Here is a 23214-nt window from a genome sequence, read left to right as displayed (position 1 = left end):
CTCCTCTTCCTTCTCCTCCTCCTCCTTCTTCTTCCTTCTCCTCCTCCTCTTCCTCCTCCTCCTCCTTCCTCTTCCTCTTCTTCTTCTTTCTTCGTTTTTGAGACAGTTTCTCCCTCTGTCACCCAGGCTGGAGCACAGTGGCATGATCTCAGCTCACTGCAACCTCTGCCTCCCAGTTCAAGTGATTCTCCTGCCTCAGCCTCCTGATTAGCTGGGTTTACAGGCACTTGCCCCCATGCCCAGCTAATGTTTTTATTTTTAGTAAAGATGGAGTTTCACCATGTTGCTCAGGCTGGTCGAGAACTTTTGACCTCGTGATCCACCCGCCTCAGCCTCCCAAAGTGCTGAGATTACAGGCGTGAGCCACCTCATGCTGCGGGCCTCCCTTCTTCTTTACAGGGGGTGAGTTAGGCACTCTGCTCCCCAATAAATCTCAGGGGGCCACACACACAGCCTGCTTCCCAGAGACGTGGAACTCCGCGCCAGGTGTTCTCCCGTGGCCTCAGGAGCCAGCGCGATGGGTAGCCTGAGCCCTGGCTGACCAGGGAGCCCGGCTGCTGCCGAAGATGATTCCGATCCATGCGGCAGGTCAGAGCCAGGCCTGGGAGAAGGGACAGGCAGCACGTGTTGATTTAAATTTTTTCAGTGTCCTGAGAGGTCGTCAGGCACTGTGGTCATTTCCAGCTCCGTTCTCATCACTGCCGATCTGGAGCCGTCTGGGCAAGGGTGCCCGGCGCAGAGAGTTCACGGTGGCTGCGGTGACCGTGCTGGCCGCAGTCGTCACCCTGGTGTGGCATTCATTGCTTTCCTTCCACACTTTAAGAGCAGCTCTGCTGTATAAGATGTTTCTGGAATGCAGATGACTCTGTGCACTCCAGGCATGAAAGGAAACATGCCTGACCTCAGCCTGAAGCCCACTGCTCTAGACCAGGTGTCAGCAAACTACAGCCTGCCGGCCAGATTGGGCCCGACACCTGTGTTTGCAAATAAAGGTTTTCTTTTTCTTTTCTTTTTTTTTTTTTTTTGGGACGGAGTTTCGCACTTGTTACCCAGGCTGGAGTGCAATGGCGCGATCTCGGCTCACCGCAACCTCCGCCTCCTGAGTTCAGGCAATTCTCCTGCCTCGGCCTCCTGAGTAGCTGGGATTACAGGCACGCGCCACCATGCCCAGCTAATTTTTTGTATTTTTAGTAGAGATGGTGTTTCACCGTGTTGACCAGGATGGTCTCAATCTCTTGACCTCGTGATCCACCCGCCTCAGCCTCCCAAAATGCTGGGATTACAGGCTTGAGCCACCGCGCTCGGCTTTTTTTTTTTTTTTTTTGAGATGAAGTCTCACTCTGTCACCTAGGCTGGAGTGCAATGGTGTGATCTCAGCTCACTGCAGCCTCCTCCTTCTGGGTTTAAGTGATTCTCTTGCTTCAGTCTCCTGAGTAGCTGGGACTACAGATGTGCACCACCACACCCAGCTAATTTTTTATATTTTTAGTAGAGACAGGGTTTCACCATGTTGGGCAGGCTGGTTTCGAACTCCTGGCCTCAAGTGATCGCGCACCTTGGCCTCCCAAAGTGCTGGGACTACAGGCGTGACCGCCGTGCCTGGTCTGCAGATAAGGATCTGTTAATATTAGTGCACAGCTGTACTATCTTTGTTCCTTTTTGCATTGCTATTTTTTAAAAAAGCCCTCAGATTGGGTGATTTGTAAGAAAAGACTTCTAATTGGCTCACCATCCTGCAGGCTGTACAGGAGGCATGGTGGCTTCTCCTTCTGGGGAGGCTTCAGGAAGCTTCCAATTATGATAGAAGGCACACTGGGCAGGCGTCTCCCATGGTAGGAGTGAGAGAGACGGGGCAGGTGCCACACACTTAAATGACCAGATCATCGGGACAGCAACAAGAGGGCGGTGTCCAGTCCTTCACAAGAAACACCTCCTGATCCAATCACCTTCCACACTGTGGATATTAACAATTTTTTTTTTTTTTTTTGACAGAGTCTCCCTCTGTTGCCCAGGCTGGAGTACAGTGGCACAATCTTGACTCACTGCAACCTCTGCCTCCTGGGTTCAAATGAGTCTCCTGCCTTGGCCTCCCAAGTAGCTGAGATTACAGGTGCACACCAACACACCTGGCTAATTTTTGTAGTTTTAGTAGAGACGGGTTTCACCATTTGGCTAGGCTAGACTTGAACTCCTGATCTCAAGTGATCCACCGGCTTCAGCCTTCCAAAGTGCTGGGATTACAGGTGTGACCCACCGTGCCCAGCCTGGGGATTACAATTTGACGTGACGCGGAGCCAAACCATGTCACATACTGATTGATTTATGTAGCTGACCTGTCGGTTAGGACTGCAACACCCCTTAAAGTGGAAAATCCATGTGTAACTTTTGACGTCTTCAAAGCTTACTACAAATAGTTCACAACTGACAGAAGGCAGCCTGACTGATAGCGCAGACACATATGTTGTATGTTATGTGTATTAGAAACTGTATTCCTACAGTAAAGGGAGCTAGAGAGAAGGAGATGTTGTTAAGAAAATCACAAGGAAGATAAAATAGATTCACGTCAGGTAGCAGCAGGTCATCACAAAGGCCTTGCCGTCTTCCTGGGAGTAGGCCGAGGAGAAGGGGGAAGAGAAGGGGGTGTTCTAGCATCTCAGGGGTGGTGGACGCAGAAGAAACTCTGCATGGAAGTGGATCCCTGCAGCTTGAACCCATGTCATTTGGGGTCAGCTGAATGGCCCACAGCTGCCATCCTGCTGCAAGGGCAGAGGTGAGCAGCTGGGACAAAGACCATGTGGCTGGCATAGCCACAGCAGCAGCCACGTGGCCCTGTGCAGGGAGCGTGCTGACCCTGCTCTAGCGCGGGCCTCCCTCCTTCCTGGACGCTTCTCTGAGGAGCCTGAGGCCTGTCACCTGCTCTTGAGTCCCACTCAGGACCAGAGTGCGCCCGTGCCCATGGCCCCTTCACTGCCTTTTTCTCCGGTTGTGGTTTTCTCCTGCTGCCGGAGCAGGGGGCTCTTTGCTGGGCCTGGTGCCCACACCACGAGAAACACTTTGTGCCACGCGCGTTCTCTCTCCGAACTTGAGAGGCCCCTCAGTGGACCCCGGTACCTGCCCTGTTCGGATTTTGTGGTCGAATGGCCTCTCTTTTATGGGAAGAATATTGCATAATTGCTACTGCAGCGGCGTCTGGGCAGACGGCCGTGACCCTCTGTGGAGTGTGCGGCTCTTCTCGGGAAAGGCAGGAGCGACTCCTGGGGCGACGTGGGCCCGGCTGTGTCGGAGGTGGTCAGCTTGGTAACTGCCTCACCTGAAATGACGCTCCCACAGAGGCCCCGGGATACTTGGAAACAAGCGCCCAGCCATTCTCATGGACTCTCTGCCGTGATGACTGTCTTATAAAATATTAACTGCCTGCAGTATGCTTTATTAACGAGGTGGCTCTCCTGCCAGAAGGCACCCAGGGCAGGGGCACTGGACAGGCTCTGCTGACTTGAAGCAGGTGAGTGGGAGGGGTCTTCACTTCCTTTGCCTGCTAAGGATGGTCTGAGACGCTCTCTGGGGATGTGGCTGGTTGTCATAGAGCCCAGCTCCTGTGGCGGGTGCCCATCCAGCACTTCTAGTTGCTGGGTAGACTGGGCAGAGGTTCATGCTGTCCAGCAGGGCAGAGCTGCTGCGTGTGTGGCCCTGGCAAGCTGTGGGGGCGTGGACACAGTGCTGGCCACTCTGGAGGGCAGTTTCTGGCCATGCTTGTGTGGACACAGTGTCCTGAAAAGATGACAGAGTGCTGTCCTACACCAGGGGCTCCGACCGCCTTCCTACCACTTAGCAGGTGGGTTAGTGAGAGGGTGGGCATCTTTCAGCCCGCGGGCACTGCTGGCTGGCTCATCTGCAGAGGGCCTTCCAGAGGCGCATGCTCAGGGCAGGGGTCCGGGCAGCAGGCTCGCACACCCAGGGAAAAATGAGGGTGGCGGGTCAGGCAGGACTCAGGGGCACCCTCCCTCCTCCCAAATCAGAGGGCCCAGGGCCCTCTTCCGTGGACATGGAGACCACAGGGCCCTCTTCATTTCCATGGACAGGAGGCCACAGGGCCCTCTTCACTTCCGTGGACACGGAGGCCCGCAGGGCCCAGTAATGGCAGCCCGGTATTGCCCCCTGGTGGCAAGGAAGGGGCTGACAGTGTGTCTTTGTCGGGTGAAAGGGCGGCTGGGTGGTCTGGACCCTTTGGGAAGGGCTCAGTTGTCTTCCCAGGCATCAGAGTGCAGTACCCGTCCCTCCCCAAGCCAGAGAGTGGGCAGCACATGCAGCATGGAGTTACACATCTGTGGGGCCGGAGGCCAGCACCTGCTGTGATGGGGGCTGCTGTCTTGACCTTTCTGGCTGTTCCTGTCCCCTCTGATGTGACAGATCTAGGGAGCAGGACCTGAGCCGGCCCCAGCCTTGGGGTCCTGCCTCTCACTGGGAATAGTCCCTGGCTTTGGGGTCACATCTGGAGTGCTGGGGGAGGGACTGCAGAGGTCCTTGAGCAGGGGGTCCTAAGTCCCGTTGTTGGGGGGTCTCACTCAGGACCAGGTCCCCCTGCCGCTCTGGTCCTGCCTGTCCCCCTCCCGCTGGCTATTCAGGTTTTGAAGGTAATCGCGGCAATCGCCGGCTTACAATCCCCTCGTAAGACACACATCCGCGCGAGGGTCCTGCCCTAGGTCTCCGGGGAGCCGCGGTACCGCAGGTGCGGTGTCTGGGCCCGTCTCCTCCGCGTGGCCTTGGCTTTACCTGCCGGCGCGGGACGCGGCGCAGGATGCACCCTCCGGGCTGAGTGACGCAGAGCGCTGCGGCCGGCTCCACCGCATCGGGCACGTGGCACACGTTCGGGCGAGATGCGGGGCCAGGGCAGCGGTGCTGCGCGGGGGCGCGGGTGACGCCGGGCGCCCACGGCTCAGAGCAGGTACGTGCGGGCGGGAGGGAGGGAGGGCACCAGCACGGAAGCTTGTGAAGGTTGCGGCGGGCGCAGGAGCGCGGAACCCGGTGCCGAGTGAGTGCAGGGCGCGGGTGCGGGGACCGAGGTGGCGGGCCTCGGCCCTGGTGCAGGGCGCGGCGGAGTTTGGGGCGCGGGCCAGATTCGGGGCGCTGGGGCAGGGCGCGGGCAGGATGCGGGGGCACCTGCGGGGTTCGGGGCGCGGAGTTTGGGGCGCCGGTGCAGGGCACTGCGGGGTTTGGGGCACGGGCTGGATTCGGGGCGCTGGGGCAGGGCGCTGCGGGGTTTGGGGCGCGGGCTGGATTCGGGGCGCTGGGGCAGGGCGCGGGCGGGATTCGGGGGCACCTGCGGGGTTCTGGGCGCGGACTGGAGCGCCGAGTGTGCGCAGACTCACAGCCGAGTGCTGTCTGTTCGCGGGTGCCTTGCCGCTGGGGCGACTCTGTCCGGCTGGCGCGAGGGGCCGAGAGATGAGGGACTCAGCGGTCCCCAGGCCCCTGCTCCTCCGCCGGGACCCCAGGACCCGCTTTTGCGGCGCTGACCTCCTCAGTCCCCGCCCCCGCCTCTGCCTGTCTGGTCTCTGAAGCTCTGGCTTCCACGCGGGGATTTCAGAGGGTGCCCGAGCAACGTCCGGAGAGGGCAGGGCGGCCACACGGTTTACCCAGGGAGGACTGAGCGCTGGTGCGGGAGGCCAGCCCTGCCCAGACAGAACCTTCCCTTCTCCGGTGAATCCGCTGGGCTGGCAGGCAAACCCGGGGCCTCGGGAGTCTCCCGGACTCAGGCACCAGCCAGACTTGAATTCCGCCTTGGTGATGCTGGGGGTGGTCTTCCCGCTGCCACCACTGCTTTGAGGGACCCCCCAGGGTGGCGGGAGGGGCTGCTCTGGGCTGCTCTGAGGCTAACCCTGGGGTATGGAACGCCCCCAACCCATGCTCCTTCCTGGACCCTCCACTGCACTCCTTCCTCCCGGGTATAGCTCCGAGCAGGGCTCCGGTTTGGAAATTCACCCCTCGCGGGGCCTTTCATGCTCGGGCCTGCGTGGTGCATCTGCCCTCTGGAATTTCATTTCCTTTTGGAGTGCCCTCAACACCCACACCTGGGCTAGAAGCTTGTGGAGAATTTTAGCTGTGAACCAGGGTGGTCCAAGCCGTTCTCAGGTGACTTGTGAGGAAGGGATTGAGCCTGGGAGTTTCGGTAGAAGCCGCAGAGAGGGCTGGATGGGCCCATGGAAGGTGGTTGTCAGGCCTCGGTTTCAGGGTCTCCCACCCTTGGGGCGCAGGCTCAGGCGCCCATCGGCTGGGGACGGGTGGAGCCAATGGCCCCCCACAGCGGGCATCAGATGCTCACAGGGGCTCCTGGCTGCCTTCTGCAAAGTGCTGGAGCGAGGCTGACCTGCTTCCCAGGGCCCACTTGCCACTGGGATTAGAGGACCCTGCAGAAGAGCCCAGGGGCTGTGCCAAGGTGGGTGACTGCCTGAAAGAGAGCGTGTCAACAGAACATGCTGGCCTTCTGGAAGGCAGAGTCCCTCACTGTGGACCCTCCCGTCTTAGCTGGGGCCTTCGTTTCTAGCCATCCTTATCCCATGCAGGGTGCACCGCCTGCTTGGGGAGCTGCCTGCCGTCCCGGTCCCTTGCGGTGGGACTGCAAGCTCTCCAGAGCCTCTTCCTGCTGCCGCTGGGGACGCCTCTGCCCCTCTGCTTCCCTCAGAAGCTGGTTGTGGGGCCAGGCCAGTGGCTGCAGGGATGGCCTATGGCCCTGGATAGGCCCCTCGGGTGTGTAGCACATCTGCTCTGAGAACTGCGGGAAAAGGCCAGGCAGGGTACCCCTGCCATTCTGCGAGTGAAGTTTAGGAGTCCTGCAATGAGGGGGGCCAAGGGGCAAAGGGGAGGAGGGAGAGTGGGGGAGGTGGGATGGCCTGAAAGTGCCTGCCCCAGGGCAGCAGCTGGCAGCTCAGCCTCAAGTGCCTGGCACCGAGTTTCAAGCTGTGTGCCCCCAAAGATGGGCTGAAGTCACTGCACGTGATCAGCGGATGGCAGAGCAAAGGGCCGTCTGACAGTGACCGTCCTGTGCAGTAGAGAGGACCTGGTCAGAGATGGGGTTTCAGGGCAGGGATGAGGGGGACGTGCAGTCCGATGTTCTGCCCCCTAGCAACCCTCCCTTCACACCTTTGGAGCAGTGGCTGGGGTGACCATGGGTGACCTTGTGGAAATGGCATTGTGGGTGCCAGGGGCTCAGGGAAGCCCTGCAGGGCCTAAACATGCTTACATTTCTCATTTGTAAAGGGAGGCCCTGGGTGACGAAGGCCACATCAGAGCCGGGGGAAAGGATATAAGAGAATAAGATTCCTTCGAATTATCATCTTTTTCCTAGAGTGGAGAGATGTGGCACTCCCCAAAACTTCCTTTCTAGGCTGGGCGCGGTGGCTCACGCCTGTAATCCTAGCACTTTGGGAGGCTGGGGTGGGTGGATCACTTGAGGTCAGGAGATCGAGACCAGCCTGGCCAACATGGTGAAGCCCTGTCTCTAGTAAATACAAAAAAATTAGCTGGATGTGGTGGCGGGTGCCTGTAATCCCAGCTACTCGGGAGGCTGAGGAAGGAGAATTGCTTGAACCCAGGAGACGGAGGTTGCAGTGAGCGGAGATGGAGTCACTGCACTCCAGCCCAGGGGACAGAGCAAGACTCCATCTCAAACAACAACTTCCTCTGTGGGCAGTGGGGGCTGTTTTTTCTTTTTGGAATGTGACAGTGGTGGCCGGCGTCTGGAAGCAGGAGCTGTGCAGAGCTGCAGGGTTGCGAAACCGTGTCGCCGCAGCTGCTGCTGAGGTGGGAACTTCTCTGCGGTGCGCAGTGCAGCTGGGGCAGCAGCAGTCGGGGAGGGAGCTCCCTCCAGCCCTGCAGTGAGCTGAGGTTGTTGCCGTTGTGAATGGGCGCTGGGACTCCTGCATGTGCGTGTATCCCAGACGCTCAGGGCCCCGGCTGGGGAACGGAGCTCAGGCAGCTGGGAAGATCTGCAGGCCGACGAGGAGAACCGGTGAGGGCTTCACACGAGGAAGCACGGGCCCAGTTCCTCTCAGAACATCAGCCTCCTCTTCCTGTCTCTCATCTATTTCAGCAACCACCCCATGTGTCTCCAGAACCCCCAGTGTCTCGAGCTGGAGAGAGGACTGTCCTGAAGGCAGCAGGCGTGGCTGCAGCTGGCGTGGGGGTATCAGGATGGAGCCCCCGGCCCTGAGGAGAGCTGGCTCTGAGCAGGAGGAGAGCCCTGGGGGACCGCCCAGGAGGGTCACTGACCTCGGGATGGCCTCCAATCTCCGGCGCAGCAACAGCAGCCTCTTCAAGAGCTGGAGCCCGCAGTGCCCCTTCGGCAGCAGTGACAAGGTAGGCCTTCTGCTGGTCAGCCCGCAGGTGGCACGTGGCAGAGGAGGTGGCAGCTTGAGGCCGTGACTGCGGGGGGGGGGCAAGGATCTGCTGACCTCTGGGGCTCCAGCCCCCATGCCTCTGGGAGAAGATAATTGGGGAGGGTGATGCATGGCTGGCCTTTCCGGCCCTCTGTGGCCTGCGAGGTCATTTCCGCTGGTTGGCCTGATTGGGAAATCACTGTGTTAACACAGAAGTGTTGTGTCAGCGTCGTGGAAATCTGTCACCCGCTTACCTTGTTGCCTAATGACTTCCCACCGTGTATGTGATTGGGAGGCTCAGGCCTGGCTAACTTTCCCTGAAGCCCTCGATACAAAGATACAGTGTGCTGAATGCGCATGGAGCCTTGCAGCCCCTTGGCCGGGCAGGAGGGTGTGCCCTTTCCTGATGGTGCAGGATGCGGGGTCCCAGCTTCCCAGCCTCTACACTGTTTCCCAGGAAGGCGATGTTGCCGTGTAAACTGCAAAGTGCCTGCACATTCACACTGGCCCCAAGAGGAAACGATTTCATAGATTAATTCCCCTTCCTGAATCCCCACCAGAGAGCCTTGGTAAGGTTCGTCTGGCCTTTGGCATGGCTTGGGGCTGCTCAGACTCCCTTCTTCAATCAGAGTAGCGTGGAGGCTCCTCAAGGAGCGCCGTGTGTCTCTGGGGGTCTGGGGAGTGTCCTTCCAAATGTCGGAGGATCCCCATGTGCCCTCTTTCCCTTCAGCAAGAAAACCTCAGTTCATGGATTCCTGAAAACATCAAGAAGAAAGAATGCCTGTATTTTGTGGAAAGTTCCAAACTGTCTGATGCTGGGTAAGTGGCGTGACTTGTGTGAAGACCTCTGGCTTCTTCCTTCCGATCCCATGTGCAGTAGCTGTTCAGACCAGGACCCCTCAGGGCGTTAGTGGCCGGTCAGTGGAGACACCTCTGTGTCCGTGCAAGGCTCAGAGTCTGTGGAGCGTTTCCACCTTACCCCACAAGCCTCCTGTGGGAAGAGTTGACCCTCACCCCGCCTTGCAGACAGGGGAACTGCAGTGCAGAGTTTCGGCGGCTTGTCCAGGGTCATCACAGGGCTGTCATGTGGCGAGGCCCAGTGGTTTGAACACAGCTGCATCCTCTGATCCTCTCATTTCCTCACTGCCCCCACCCCTAGAGAAAGAGCCCCAGGGTCTGGGAACTGGCAGGGCCTTAGGGAGAGCCCACGGCTGGAAGGCTGCCTCCTGCACAGCTTGCCAAAGCCAGAGGCTGGACTTACCACCAGGCTCCACACAGCCCCCTTTGCCCCTCCTCCCCACCGAGCCCACCACTCAGGTGTGGCTGAGACCCCCCACCAGGCAGCATGGCCACTGCCTCTGAGTGGCTGGGTGCGGCCCTCCTGAGCTGCTGGCGCTCCACAGCTGTCGCACCTTTTGGCAGGAACCGAGTGCTGATTCATGTTTGTGCTCCCGCCCCCACCCCCACGCCCCACTCCGCCATGCCTGTTTCACGCTCTTCCACACACGGGCCACCCGCTTCCTCCTTTTACTCCTTCGTTGCCTGGTGAGCTCCTACTTCTCCCTCAAGGCCTATCGCAGGTGCCACCTCTGCCGTGCAGGCCTCTTTGACTACACACCCTCTACCGGGAAGTGAGCTTCCCTCCCACCGTACCGTGTTTCTCTTTGATCCTGGCTGTCGTGCTGTAACTGTGTGTCTTTGTGTGTGTCTTTCTTACTAGCTGCTAAGCTTTTGGGGGAAATGGGACCAAAGGAGAATGTTGTATCAATTCCCGGAGAATGGCCTTCAGCTCATGTTTGCTGAATATGGGGAGGGAGGAGCATCCTGTGTGTGAGAAACAGAAGAAATTGTGTTGCCAGGTGTGGTGGCTCATGCCTGAAATCTCAGCACTTTGGGAGGCCGAGGCGGGTGGATCACCTGAGGTCAGGAGTTCAAGACCAGCCTGGCCAACATGATGAAACCATGTTTCTATTAAAAATACAAAAATTAGCTGGGTATCATGGCGCGTGCCTGTAATCCCAGCTGCTTGGGAGGCTGAGGCAGGAGAATTGCTTGAACCTCGAAGGTGGAGGCTGCAGTGAGCCGAGATTGTACCACTGCACTCTAGCCTGGGTGACAAGAGTAAAGAAGATTCTGATATGAAATCAGATACAAATGATCAGAAAAGATGGCATCGTTTCTGGAATCCTGTGACCTGCCCAGGGTCCTGTACTGAATGTGACCTGTGGCTGTCTTGGGGGCCCACATGCTGATGTGGCCCCTCCTCGGATAAGAGCCTCATTTCTCCCTGGGCAGTAACAGGAGCAGACGCTGAGGCAGAGGAAGTTGCCACCCTGCCCCGGCTGGCAGCTTTGTAGCCAGGAACCTCTAGTGTACTTCGGACATCAGCAGAGTTTCATGGTCACCAGTATAACAGCTGTTCCCTGGCATCCCTGGGGAATTGTTCCCAGACACCCACAGATACCAAAATCCCCAGCGCTCAAGTCACTGACTTGAGATGGTGTGGTGTTTGCATGTAGCCTGTGCACATCCTTCAGTGTGCTTTCAGTCATCTCTAGATTACTTATCATACCTGATACAGTGTACACGTTACATAAGTAGTTATACTGCATTTAAAAAAATTGCGTTTTTTTTGTTGTTGTTGTTTTTTCTTTTTATTTTGAGATAGAGTCTTATGCTGTTGCCCAGGCTGGAGTGCAATGGTGTGATCTCAGCTCACTGCAACCTCTGCCTCCCAGGTTCAAGCGATTCTCCTGCCTCAGCTTCCTAGCTGGGATCACAGGCATGTGCTACCACGTCTGACTAATTTTTGTATTTTTAGTAGAGATGGGGTTTTGCCATGTTGGCCAGGCTGGTCTCAAACTCCTGACCTCAAGGGATCTGCTAGCCTCGTCCTCCCAAAGTGCTGAGATTACAGGCATGAGCCACTGCCCCAGCCAATGTGTTATTAACTTATTTTATTTTTTTGAGACGGAGTCTCGCTCTGTTGCTCAGGCCTGAGTGCAGTGGTGTGATCTCAGCTCAATGAAACCTCTGCCTCCTGGGTTCAAGAGATTCTCCTGCCTCAGCCTCCTGAGTAGCTGGGATTACAGGTGCGTGCCACCACGTCTGGCTGATATTTGTATTTTTAGTAGAGATGGGGTTTCACTGTGTTGGTCAGGCTGGTCTCAACTCCTGACCTCGTGATCTGCCCGCCTCGGCCTCCCACAGTGCTGAGCCACGCACCCGGCCTGTTGTTATTTTTATCTTTGTTTTTCCTCAATATTTTTGGTCTGCGGTTGGCTGAATCTGCAGATGTAGAACTCGAGGCCACGGAGGGCTGGATGTACAGACAGTGACATAGAGCCTGTGTGGAAGGAGCGGGGCCTGTGGAGCAGTCAGGCGCCAGCCTTGCAGTGCACCCTTGTTACTGGAAAGGGAACCAACCCAGACATCAAGGGAGGGTTCCTGGATCTCATGCAAGGAAGTTTAGGGCGAATCCACAGAGTAAAGTGAAAGCAAGTTATTAACAAAGTCAAGGAATGAAAGAAGGGCAACTCCATAGGCAGAGCAGCCCTGAGGGCTGCTGGTTGGCTATTTTTTTGTTGTTGAGATGGAGTCTTGCTCTGTTGCCCAGGCTGGAGTATAGTGGCGTGATCTCAGCTCACTGCAACCTCTGCCTCCCGGGTTCAAGTGATTCTCCTGCCTCAGCCTCCGAGTAGCTGGGATTACAGGCATGCGCCACCACACCCAGCTAATTTTGTATTTTTAGTAGAGGCGTGGTTTCACCATGTTGGTCAGGCTGGTCTCAAACACCTGACCTCAGGTAATCTGCCCACCTTGGCCTACCAAAGTGCTGAGATTACAGGTGTGAGCCACCATGCTTGGCTGGTTGGCTGTTTGTACAGTTATTTTCTCATCGTGAGCTAAACAAGGGTGTATTATTCATGAGATTTCTGGGAAAGAGGTGGGGATTTCCCAGAACCGATGTCCTCTTCCTTTCAGACCATATAGGGTATTTCTGATGTTGCCACAGCATCTGTGAACTGCCATTGCACCAGTGGGAGTGTCTCTTACATGCTAATATAATTAGTGTGTAATGAGCAGCGAGGACGTCCAGAGGTCACTTTTTTTTTTTTTTTNTTTTTTTGAGATGGAGTCTTGCTCTGTCTCCCAGGCTGGAGTGCAATGACTCGATCTTGGCTCACTGCAACCTCCATCTCCCAGGTTCAAGCAATTCTCCTGCCTCAGCCTCTCGAGTAGCTGGGATTAGAGGCGTGTGCCACCACACCCGACTAATTTTTGTATTTTTAGTAGAGATGGGATTTCACCATGTTGGTCAGGCTGGTCTCGATCTCCTGACCTCAGGTGATCTGCCCACCTTGGCCTCCCACAGTGCTGGGATCACAGGTGTGAGCCACTGTGCCTTTTGACACCATCTTGGTTTTGGCAAGTTTTAGCTGGTGTCTTTATTGCATCCTATTTTATCAGCAAGGTCTTTGTGACCTCTGTTATGTGCCAGCCTTCTCTCTCATCCTGTGACTTAGAATGGCTTAACCTCGGCAGGGCATGGTGGTTCACACCTGTAATCCCAGCAATTTGGGAGGCTGAGGTGGGTGGATCACCGGAGGTCAGGAGTTCAAGACCAGCCTGACCAATATGGAGAAACCCCGTGTCTGCTAAAAATACAAAACTAGCCGAGTGTGGTGGCGCATGCCTGTAATCCCAGCTACTCGGGAGTCTGAGGCAGGAGAATCGCTTGAACCCGGGAGGCGGAGGTCGTAGTGAGCTGAGATTGTGCCATTGCACTCTAGCCAGGGTGACAGAGCCAGACTCTGTCTAAAAAAAGAAAGAAAACCAGCAGGTCTTAGCCTCATTTCACCCAGTGCCTATTCAAGATGGAGTGTTCTGGTTCGACTGATGTTGACACCCTGACCTGCTGTGTCCTGAGAAGCCTAGGCATGGCTCCGCGGGTCTGAGGCCTTTGCTGGTCGGCTCTGTGTGCCTCTCACATGGAAGTGGAAAACCCTGGGGCAGCAGGGCCCAGAGGGGGAGGTGTAGGGACCTGGGTCAGATGTCGGCAGGGCAGACTTTCTTCTGGAGGTCCCCAAAGCCATCCCCCTTGCTCGGGGGTTTGCTAGGACTCACAGCTAAAGTGTATCCCGGTGAAGGCAGACGTGTTGGGCTTGGCAAGGGAGAAGCACACAGGCAACATCCGGAAGATTCGAGTGTGGACTGCTGCCGCTCTCCTGTGCGGGCGCCACGCATGCTCCTTCCTCCAGCAGCGAAGAACTCATCAACCTGCAAAGCCCATTCGAGGCTCAGAGCCCAAGGTATGCGTCCTATGCTGGTCACGTAGGCTGCTCTGCGTGGTGACCACCCAAATCCCAGACCCCCGGCAGGAAAGCAGGCATTCAGCATAAACTCACTGCAGGGCAGTCCAGGCCCGGAGAAGCTCTCCTAACTGTCAGGGGACGGAGGGACGGTCCAGGCCCGGAGAAGCTCTCCTGTCAGGGGACGGAGGGACGGTCCAGGCCCGGAGAAGCTCTCCTAACTTTCAGGGGATGGAGGGATGCGCCAAAAGCCCGTTCCCAGGCGCCGCCTTGCAAGCAGGCCCTTCTGAGACGGTAGCCCAGGTCTCTGTGCTGAATCTGTCCCGCACAGAAGCCTCACCAACCACCAACCGCGGCGGCCCCTGCAGCAGGATGGGAAAAAGGGCCAGGTGTGTCCTAGGCTGTCCCTTTCTGAGGAGTAGATGGAATGTCCCTTCTTTTGTGGAAAGATCAGGGCGGAATGAGTGCTGAGCGTCCTCTGCCGCAAACACAGATTTTGAAGCAGATCTGTTTACACCACCTGCCTGTTTTCCTTAAGCGTGGTGGGGCCTCCCTCCGCACTCACCCGCCCGGGGACTCCCACTGGTCAGTGTCACGTCCTGGTCATCCTGCTCGGCTCTGCACAGACCCGTCTCATTTCTGTGTCTGCCATGGCCACCCCATCTGACCTTTGTGCTCCTATTTTGCCACCATGGATCTCATGACCCTGGGCATATCACTTCTCTTCCCTGGGCCGCCAGGCCTTACCTGTGAAGCACAGAGACTGAGGGGGTGCCCCGGAATTCAGGCACTCATGCCGAGGAGGGCCCAGGAGACCCCCGGGTGGAAGGAGGAGCCCAGGCTGGAGAGGGTGCACCTCCGAGAGCTCTCATTTCCCGTGGGGTGCTGGGGTGGCGTCCCGCTCATGCCTATCTGGGCTGAGTTCCGAGCCAGCTCTCTGATTATGTGATTTCTGGGTCAGTGGCTGCAATGCAGTTTCTGGCATCACGTCAGCCTTGCAAATACCACGCAGGTGTAAGTTGCAATGTCATCAGAGGTGACTGTTCAGAGAGAGGAGGGACAGGAGGTGGCTTGTTATCGGTTGTTAGGAATGTACCAGGACATTGGGGTGGCATTGGAGCAAGATGGGAGAGCTCAGGTGTTTGTCCTGGGAGCCTTTCCGCCGACCTGCATCTCTCATCCGTGAACGGTGGAGGTCACATCAGGTGCTCTCGAGATCCCTGCAAGTCTCAAGTGCCTTAAGCGAGACCCTTGGCGTCTGTACAGCTTGTAGGGTGCACATCAGGGAAGTGTTATCTTTCCCATTTTAACAATTGAGAAAGTAAGTGCAGAAGCATCTGAGATCACACAGTTGACACGTGGTGGGGAAGCCCGTTTTCTTTCTCCCTGTTCAACGGTCTTTCCCCTGTGCCGTCTGGTTCAGGTTTCATCTGGTTTTAGCATTTTTTTTTTTTTCCTGTCTCACTGCACTTTTCTAGGTAATTTGTTACCAGCAAAAAATAGGAATCTAAAACTATTTGTGGATTTCCAATTAAACAAGTTATAAAGAACACATACATTTATCTCTTCTCTGCCTGAAACACCAATTATTGCAGTAAAGGAACAAAAGGACTTCGACCCACGAAGGAAAAGGAGGGGAGCCGAAGAAAGACATTGCTGCATTCTTGCCAGAGGAAGGGGAGAAGCTGAGCAGGTCCTAGAGGCTGGCGGCTTCAGCAGCTGCCCCCCACCCCCGGGCGAGGGGAGGAAGTGGGGGACCTTGGGAGAGGTGCTAGCCCCATGTCACCTGCTTGGAGCCTCTGTTTGTGTGTTTTAACTTTTCATTTTGAAATCATTATAGATGTACAGGAGTTCCAAAGGTACAGCAGGTAGACCCCACAGCTCCACCCGTGACTACATTCTGTGTAACTGTAGCACAGTACCCAAACCAGGAGGCCCACCTGGCAGAATGTGTGTGTTCAGTTTTATGCCATTTTTTTTTTTACGATGGAGTCTCACTCTGCTGCCTAGGCTGGAGTGCAGTGGCACCTTATCAGCTCACTGCAATCTCCACCTCCTGTGTTCAAGCAATTCTCCTGCCTCAGTCTCCTGAGTAGCTGGGATTACAGGTGAGCACCACCATCCCCAGCTAATTTTTATATTTTTAGGAGAGATGGGGTTTTTCCATGTTGGTCAGGCTGGTCTTGAACCCCTGACCTCAAGAGATCCACCAACCTTGGCCTCCCACAGTGCTGGGATTACAGGTGTGAGCCGCACACTGACCTTGACATTTTTTTCGCATGTGTATTTGTGTAACTACCACGTGGTCAAGACTCAGCACTGATCCGTCTCCACTGAGTTCTTCCCGGACTTCCTCATTATGATCACCTCATCTTCTCCTCCCCCATCATCCCGGAATTGGAGATTGCAACCTCCAATCTCTCTTCATGCCCATAATCATGTCATTTCGGGAATGTGGGATCAGTGGAATCATACATTCCATGGCCTGTGTCTTTCCCCCTCAGCACAGCGCCCTTGAGGCCCATCCAAGCTGCTGCTTGTGTCAATATTCTTTTTTATTGCTTTCAAGATGGAGTCTTGCTCTGTGACGGAGGCTGGAGTGCAGTGCTGCAATCTCGGCTCACTGCATCCTCTCTCTCCCAGGTTAAAGCAATCATCCTGCCTTAGCCTCCCGAGTAGCTGGGATTACAGGTGTCCACCACCACACCCAGCTAATTTTTGTAATTTTCGTAGAGACGGAGTGTCACCATGTTGGCCAGGGTGGTCTTGAACTCCTGACCTTGTTATCTGCCCACCTCAGCCTCCCAAAGTGCTGGGATTACGGGCGTGAGCCACCGTGCCCAGGCATCAGTATTATTGAACTGCCAAATATTCCTTTCCGCTTCACCTTGTCTGTGTCATTACACTTAAAGTGAGATTTTGGTAGACAGCAAATAATTGGGTCCTATTTTTTAAAAGTCCAGCCTGTCAATCTGTTCTTTAATTGTTGTATTTAGAAAATTTACATTTAGTGTAATTATTGGTATGTTAGGGCTTAAGTTTGCCATTTTATTTTTGTTTTCTGTTTGTTCTCTCTGTTTTTTTTTCTTTTTGCCTTCCAGTGGGTTACTGGAACAGTTTTTAGAATTCTATTTTGGGCTGGGTGCAGTGGCTCACACCTGTAATCCCAGCACTTTGGGAGGCCGAGGCGGGCAGATCACGAGGTCAAGAGATCGAGACCATCCTGGCCAACACGGTGAAACCCCGTCTCTACTAAAAATACAAAAAAATTAGCCGGGCATGGTGGCGCGTGCCTGTGGTCCCAGCTACTTAGGAGGCTGAGGCAGAAGAATCGCTTGAACCCAGGAGGTGGAGGTTGCAGTGAGCCGAGATTGCGCCACTGCACTCCAGCNGCTTGAACCCAGGAGGTGGAGGTTGCAGTGAGCCGAGATTGCGCCACTGCACTCCAGCCTGGTGACAGAGCAAGACTCCGTCTCAAAAAAAAAAAAAAAGAAAAGAAAAAAACAGAATTTTGGGTCGGTAGTTTTTTTATCGTCTAGCACTGGAAAAAATGTTGTGTCACCTTCTTGCCTTTCTGACTGCGGATGAGAAATTCACTGCTGTTGGGATTGTTTGCCCCTGTAGATGAGGTGTCGCTTCTGTCTTACTGCTTTTAAGATTTTTAATTTGATTTTAGTTTTTGGACGTTTAACTGCTGCATGTCTTGGCATTCGTCTCTTTGGGTTTATCCTGTCTGATGTTCAGTCAGATCGTGGAGTCTGGAGGACTGTGTCTTTTTTGTCAAATTGGGAAATTTTGGCGATTACTTATTTACATACATTTTCGGTCTCACTGTCTTTTTCTTTTCCTTCGGGAACTCTGAACATGAAAGGATGATCCCTTATTACAGGGCTGCAGGTCCCAGAGGCTCCGTTTGCTTGTGTTTTTCTGTTGCTTGTTTGTTTTCTCTCTCTTGTTCTTACCAGGCAATTTCTGTTTTTCTGTCTTCCTGCTCACGGGCTCCTCCCTCCGTCTCCTCCGTCCGCTATTGAGTCCATCTGTTGGGCTTTTCATTTTGGTTACTGCATTTTTCAGTTCTAAAATTTGCATTTGATTTATTTTCTCTTTCTTTACTGGAAATTTATATTTTTTCATTTCTTTTGAGCATGTTTGTCATTGCTTGTTGAAGCATTTCTAACGTGCCTTCTTTAAAATCATTGTCAGAGAATTCTAACGTGTGTGTCCTCTTGGTGATGGTGGCTGTTAGCTGTCTTTTCTCATCCTGGTTGAGATTTTCCTGGCTCATGGTACAACTAGTGATGTGTAATTGAAACCATGATAGTTTCAATTTTATGTTAAGAGACTCAGGATCTTGAGTTTTAGCTGGCTCCCTTGACATGTCTAGGGTGAGGGAAGGAGAGTCCTGCCCATCACTGCCACCCGTCTTCCTCTGCCTCCTATCTGAACACGGCTCTCCCAGGCTCTGTCATCACTCTGGGCCCTTGTGCTCCAGGAGACCCTCACAGCCCACAGTGGACTATCCCTGTTCTGCTAGCTTGGCTGCCCTTCCTCGTCACTGCCACTTGAAGGGTAAAGTCTAAGCTCCCCCTGCAGCCTTGATTGACAGTTCCCAGGGAAGGCTCCTTTTTGCTGCTGAGGGTGAGAAGTGTTCCAGCCCACCCTTAGGCCGCTGCGGCCACCCTCATGGCTGGAAGGGGCAGGTGCCTTGCTATTGCTGGGTGGGGGAAGGTCACGGCTTTCCACCGGGCCTCCTCTGATGCCCCCACAGGGAGCAGGAAGGGCACCTCACTCCCTGGTGACTGGTGCTGTGTCTTTGCAGGAAGGTGGTGTGTCAGTGCGGCTACACACGTGAGCAGCACTTGGAGGAGGCTACCAAGCCCCACACCTTCCAGGGCACACAGTGGGACCCAAAGAAACATGTCCAGGAGATGCCAACAGATGCCTTTGGCGACATCGTCTTCACGGGCCTGGGCCAGAAGGTGGGAAAGGTTGGTTTCCATCACTCTGTTCTCTGGCTTATGGGTGGGGCTGCAGGGCCCCACAGTGACACGTGGTGGTTGGCATTTCCTGGGGCAAGAGCAGGAGGCTGGCAGGGCCCAGGGTGCATGGAGCCCACCGCACAGTAAGGGAGGGGCGGAGAGGGCCTCTGCAAGGCGAGGAAGCGATGCACCCGCTCTCAGAGTGCTCAGCCACCTGCAAAACAGGGTGGGACGCAGTGAGCTTTCTAGGAAGGCGCAAGCCAGAGTCAGGAGTGAATCCTGGCTGGGTGGCCCTGGGCAGCATTTGTCAGGGCTTGGGAGGGAGGAGGGAGGAAGGAGGGGTGCAGGACACGGGCGGGCTCAGGGTGTGCTTGCGGATGGCAGGAAGGGGGCGGGGAGGGAAGGAAGAGCAGGCAGAAGGGGCCCAGGATGGCAAGAGGCCGGGCTGGTGAGTCTAGTGGCAAAGGCGAGTCCTTCCAAGGAGGCTGGGCCCGGCAGAGTGGAAGCCAGGCCGAGCCTGGCCTGCCAGAGAGCACTGTGGAGCGCCGCCTGCTGGAGGGGCCCAGGCACAGACCTCGGTTCTCTCGTTCTCCACCTCCCTGTGGGCCCTGGACCAGCCATCTCTGACCAGTTCTCAGGCCCCACCCAAGACCTGTGGAGTCAGAGGCTCTGCCCCCTGTGTGTTGACCAGTTTTCTGGAGGGTTCTGAGACAGTGATTGGGTGCCACCATCCTGGGAGGTGGTGGCACTGATCTCCGTGCTGGAGTCTGGAGCCCTGAACCTGGTACCTGCTGAGTGTGACCTGTCTACTCGATGTGTGGTGATGCCATGAGGTGGCCAAAGAGGTGGCGTGGGGCAGGTCTGGGGGCGAGTCGTGTGGCCCCAGGTGGGGCAGGGCACAGGGACCTTAGAGGAGAGAATACAGGGGAGGGAACAGGAGAGGGGGCAGTGCTGGGCACGTAAGGACAGGAGGGCAGGGACTGCGGTGCAGGAGTTGATTAGACCCGGAGAGACCTAGGGCCCGGGCGCTAGGGCGGGAATCGGAGAGAGTCTGTGCCAGTGCATGGCTGAGAGGCACTCCCAAAATCTAGAGGAAGAGGAAAAATGGGTGCCGTGGGGGGACAAGGGCTAGGGGAGGTTTGCTAAGGATGGTTCTGGTTCCTGAAGGATGGCCTGTTGCTCCCTGCTCGGCCTCTCTGCCTCCCTCTTCTGTGTCACGATCCGTGCCCTGCCCCCACGGGAACCTCTTTTCTGGGTCTGAGTGGAAAGTTGTGTGCGGTCCACCGCCCGCTGGGGCCTCTCCACGCTGCCTGTTGGGTTGGTGCCGTCCCTGCCCACTGACACGTGGGCCCCCTCCGCTGCTTTCCCCATCCCGCAGTACGTCCGAGTGTCCCAGGACACACCCTCCAGCGTGATCTTCCACCTCATGACCCAGCACTGGGGGCTGGACGTCCCCAGCCTCCTGATCTCGGTGACGGGGGGCGCAAAGAACTTCAACATGAAGCCGCGGCTGAAGAGCATCTTCCGCAGAGGCCTGGTCAAGGTGGCTCAGACCACAGGTACCTCGAAGGCTGGAGGGACACGAGGCCGCAGTGGGTGGGCTGCGGGGGCAGTGCTGGGGCAGTCAGGGCCATCAGGACCCAGAAGGCTCCGGGAGTCTCAGAGAACGTGCTGAGTCAGACCCACGTGACCCTTGTCTGGGCATGGCTGCTCCCTGATGCCTGGTACTAACCCTGGCCTGCCCGTGTGCTGGAGATGCTCAGTCCATGGCCCTGCTGGTGCCCAAGGCCATGCAGAGATGAGAACCTCAGTGGCCTGGGTGTGCGGCTGGGGCCAGTGTTTCGGGCCAGTTGTAGTGGGTCAATGAGAGTTCCCGGTCAGCAAACTCTCCGTGACCATGTCTTTCTGTCAGCGTCGGGCAAAGAGTGTTGTTATTTCTGTCTTTCCACTTGAGGCAACTGCCTGGTTGGAGTCTAATGACCTCCCAAGGTCGCACCACTGGTGAGAGCCAGGCAGGGACCCAGTCCCCGTGTATGGCGTGAGACCCCCAGTGCCGTGACACAGTGCCTGGCCCCGTCCCTATTCCATGGGGAGGGGGCCCCAAGCCTTCAAGGCTCCCTGGGCCTCGCTGGAGGGGACTGTGGATGAAGAGCGAGGCTGCGAGGTGGGTTTTCGGGGGCCAATCACACAGGAAGGCAGTGTTGGGCCTGGATGGGCTTGGAGTCACCGGCTCTTCCCGGGCTCTGGTCTTTGCCTCAAGGTGAAGTTGTAGCTGAGCCTGACTTGGCCTGCTCGGCTCACAGCGTCCTCGACTTCACTGTCTGCCGGGTGACCGTGAGGACGGCGGCACCTTTAACCTGTGAGCCCCACATCCCTGCTTGTGAAATGACCAGACCTTTGCTCAGCCTGATCACGTGGGACGGGGTTTCACACAGGCTGCCATCCGCAGGCACTCTCTGAAGCGTTGCCGCCTCAGATGATGCCGTGGATTTGCTCGGGTCTCACCTGCTAAGGCCTTGATGCCGCATCATTTAGATTTCAGTATCAGTGTCCTCACTGCCTGATTCCCGGCCCGAAGCCTGCACCACCTTTTCAATTGTTATCCATCTGTCTATCTATCTATCTATATTTTTGAGACAGGATCTCACTCTGTTCCCCAGGCTGGAGTGCAGCGGCACAATCTCAGCTCACTGCAGCCTCGATATCCTGCGCTCAGGTGATCCTCCTGCCTCTGCCTCTCGAGTAGCTGGGACTAGAGGCCTGTGCCACTACACCAGGCTAATTTTTGTATTTTTTGGTAGAGACAGGGTCTGTGTTTGTTGCCCAGGCTGGTCTTGAACGCCTGGGCTCAAGTAATCTTCCTGCCTCGACCTCCCAAAGTGCTGGGATAACAGGCACGAGCCACCGTGCCTGGCTGATTGTGGTCTTTTTTTTGTTTTTGGAGACGGAGTCTCGCTGTGTCCAGGCTGGAGTGCAGTGGTGGTGGCGTGATCTTGGCTCACTGCAACCTCCACCTCCTGAGTTCAAGTGATTCTCCTGCCTCAGCCTCCCTAATAGTTGGGATTACAGGCGCTTGCTACCACGCACAGCTGATTTTTATATTTTTGGTAGACACTGGGTTTCACCATGTTGAACTCCTGAGCTCAGGTGATCCACCCGCCTCGCCTCACCAAGTGCTGGGATTAGAGGCGTAAACTGCTGCACCTGGCCCGATTGTTGTTTTTATGGCGACGCCTCCAAGCCTTCGGTTAGGCAGCATTGCCCCAGGACAAACCCCGAAAACGAACAAACGGGCGACTTTTGCTGGTGCCTCAAGGGAAGGCTGTGGAGCACCAGCTGTGACCTCACCTGTGCCTCTCACCCCGGGGCAGGCAGGTGAGCGGACCCCTCGGGACCTCCTGCTCTCAGGCAAAGCTGCCGTTAGCTCACAACACGACACTGGGTCAGGCTGGACGTGGGGTGGGAGGTGTGTTTCCTGCAGGGGCATCTGCAAGCCACTGGCAGCAGGCGGTGGGTGGGAGGTAGGGGGTGTCCTTCCTAGGGACCAGGCTGAGCAGTGGGAGCTGGGCGCACCCTGCCACGCTCTGCTGCATCTGGGTGCCAGGAGCTGGAAGAGGGAAGGCGAAATAAAAGAATGCAGAGAATGTGCTGAGAACCGTGATCCTGAGACTGGGGTCAGGGGAGGGGGTGGGTACCAGGGAGGGGGTGAGGCCTGCGTCTGTGCCCATAGATGCAGGGCAACTTCCTTCCTTACATGCTGGTTTGAAAGCCCCTGAGTAGGCTGGGCAAGGTGGCTCACGCCTGTAATCCCAGCACTTTGGGAAGTCGAGGTGGGTGGATCACCTGAGGTCGGGAGTTCAAGACCAGCCTGACCAACATGGAGGAAACCCCATGTCTGCTAAAAGTGCAAAATTAGCCAGGTGTCATTGTGGGCTCCTGTAGTCCCAGCTACTTAGGAGGCTGAGGCAGGAGCATTGCTTGAACCTGGGAGGTGGAGGTTGCGATGAGCCAAGATCGTAGCACTGCACCCCAGCCTGGGCGACAAGAGCGAAACTCCGTCTCAAAACAAGAAAGCCCCTCTGTGAGGGGCTCTGTGTTGATGGGGGCTGGGTGTCGCTGAGCCTAGAGGGGCTCGGGCGTCAGGCTCCTGGGTGTCGGGGTGCCCTCAGTGCTTCAGGGCCTGCCCACCCGTGTTCCTTCCCCAGGGGCCTGGATCATCACGGGAGGGTCCCACGCCGGTGTCATGAAGCAGGTGGGCGAGGCGGTGCGGGACTTCAGCCTGAGCAGCAGCTACAAGGAAGGCGAGGTCATCACCATCGGAGTCGCCACCTGGGGCACCGTCCACCGCCGCGAGGGCCTGATCCATCCCATGGTGAGCACGGCCTCCTTTATGGGGGGGCCCGGGTCAGGGGAGGGGAGCCTAGGACCAGGGGTATGGGTGAGGCCTGACTGGGTGCTGTGGGGAGCTGGTGGAGTATTCGGGGGTCGGGGTGGGTGAGGCCTGACTGGGTGCTGTGGGGAGCTGGTGGAGTATTTGGGGGTCGGGGTGGGTGA

At 56.4% G+C, this 23214-nt stretch overlaps 1 protein-coding gene and 1 long non-coding RNA gene across 10 annotated transcripts in view; both read left to right on the top strand.

Annotated features, from left to right (window-relative positions):
- The first annotated feature begins 306 nt into the window (after window positions 1-306).
- LOC119472680 lies at window positions 307-1014 on the top strand. The gene is made up of 2 exons (XR_005201853.1): window positions 307-402; window positions 647-1014. It is a non-coding gene; the product is annotated as an uncharacterized LOC119472680 (long non-coding RNA).
- A 3797-nt stretch (window positions 1015-4811) lies between these two features.
- Window positions 4812-23214, top strand: part of TRPM2 (transient receptor potential cation channel subfamily M member 2) — a 76205-nt gene continuing 57802 nt past the window's right edge. For 3 of the 9 annotated variants that reach the window (XM_037742028.1, XM_017538639.2, XM_017538636.2), the window contains exons 1-6: window positions 4813-4942; window positions 8084-8349; window positions 9100-9188; window positions 18501-18669; window positions 20039-20219; window positions 22866-23032. In XM_037742028.1, coding sequence (XP_037597956.1) covers window positions 8185-8349; window positions 9100-9188; window positions 18501-18669; window positions 20039-20219; window positions 22866-23032 — 771 coding nt within the window. In that variant the 5' untranslated portion in view covers window positions 4813-4942; window positions 8084-8184. Of the gene's footprint in view, window positions 4943-4963; window positions 5030-5792; window positions 6431-7649; window positions 8003-8083; window positions 8350-9099; window positions 9189-18500; window positions 18670-20038; window positions 20220-21788; window positions 22036-22865; window positions 23033-23214 lie in introns of those variants that run through there. The other 6 variants (XM_037742027.1, XM_017538635.2, XM_037742025.1 and 3 more) reach the window with 6 other exon arrangements.

This window comes from Cebus imitator, unplaced genomic scaffold, assembly GCF_001604975.1.
Source record: "Cebus imitator isolate Cc_AM_T3 unplaced genomic scaffold, Cebus_imitator-1.0 Scaffold112, whole genome shotgun sequence".
NCBI classification, from domain to species: domain Eukaryota; kingdom Metazoa; phylum Chordata; class Mammalia; order Primates; family Cebidae; genus Cebus; species Cebus imitator.
Note: the sequence above shows the minus strand (reverse complement) of the source record. Positions and strands in the feature narration are given on the sequence as shown.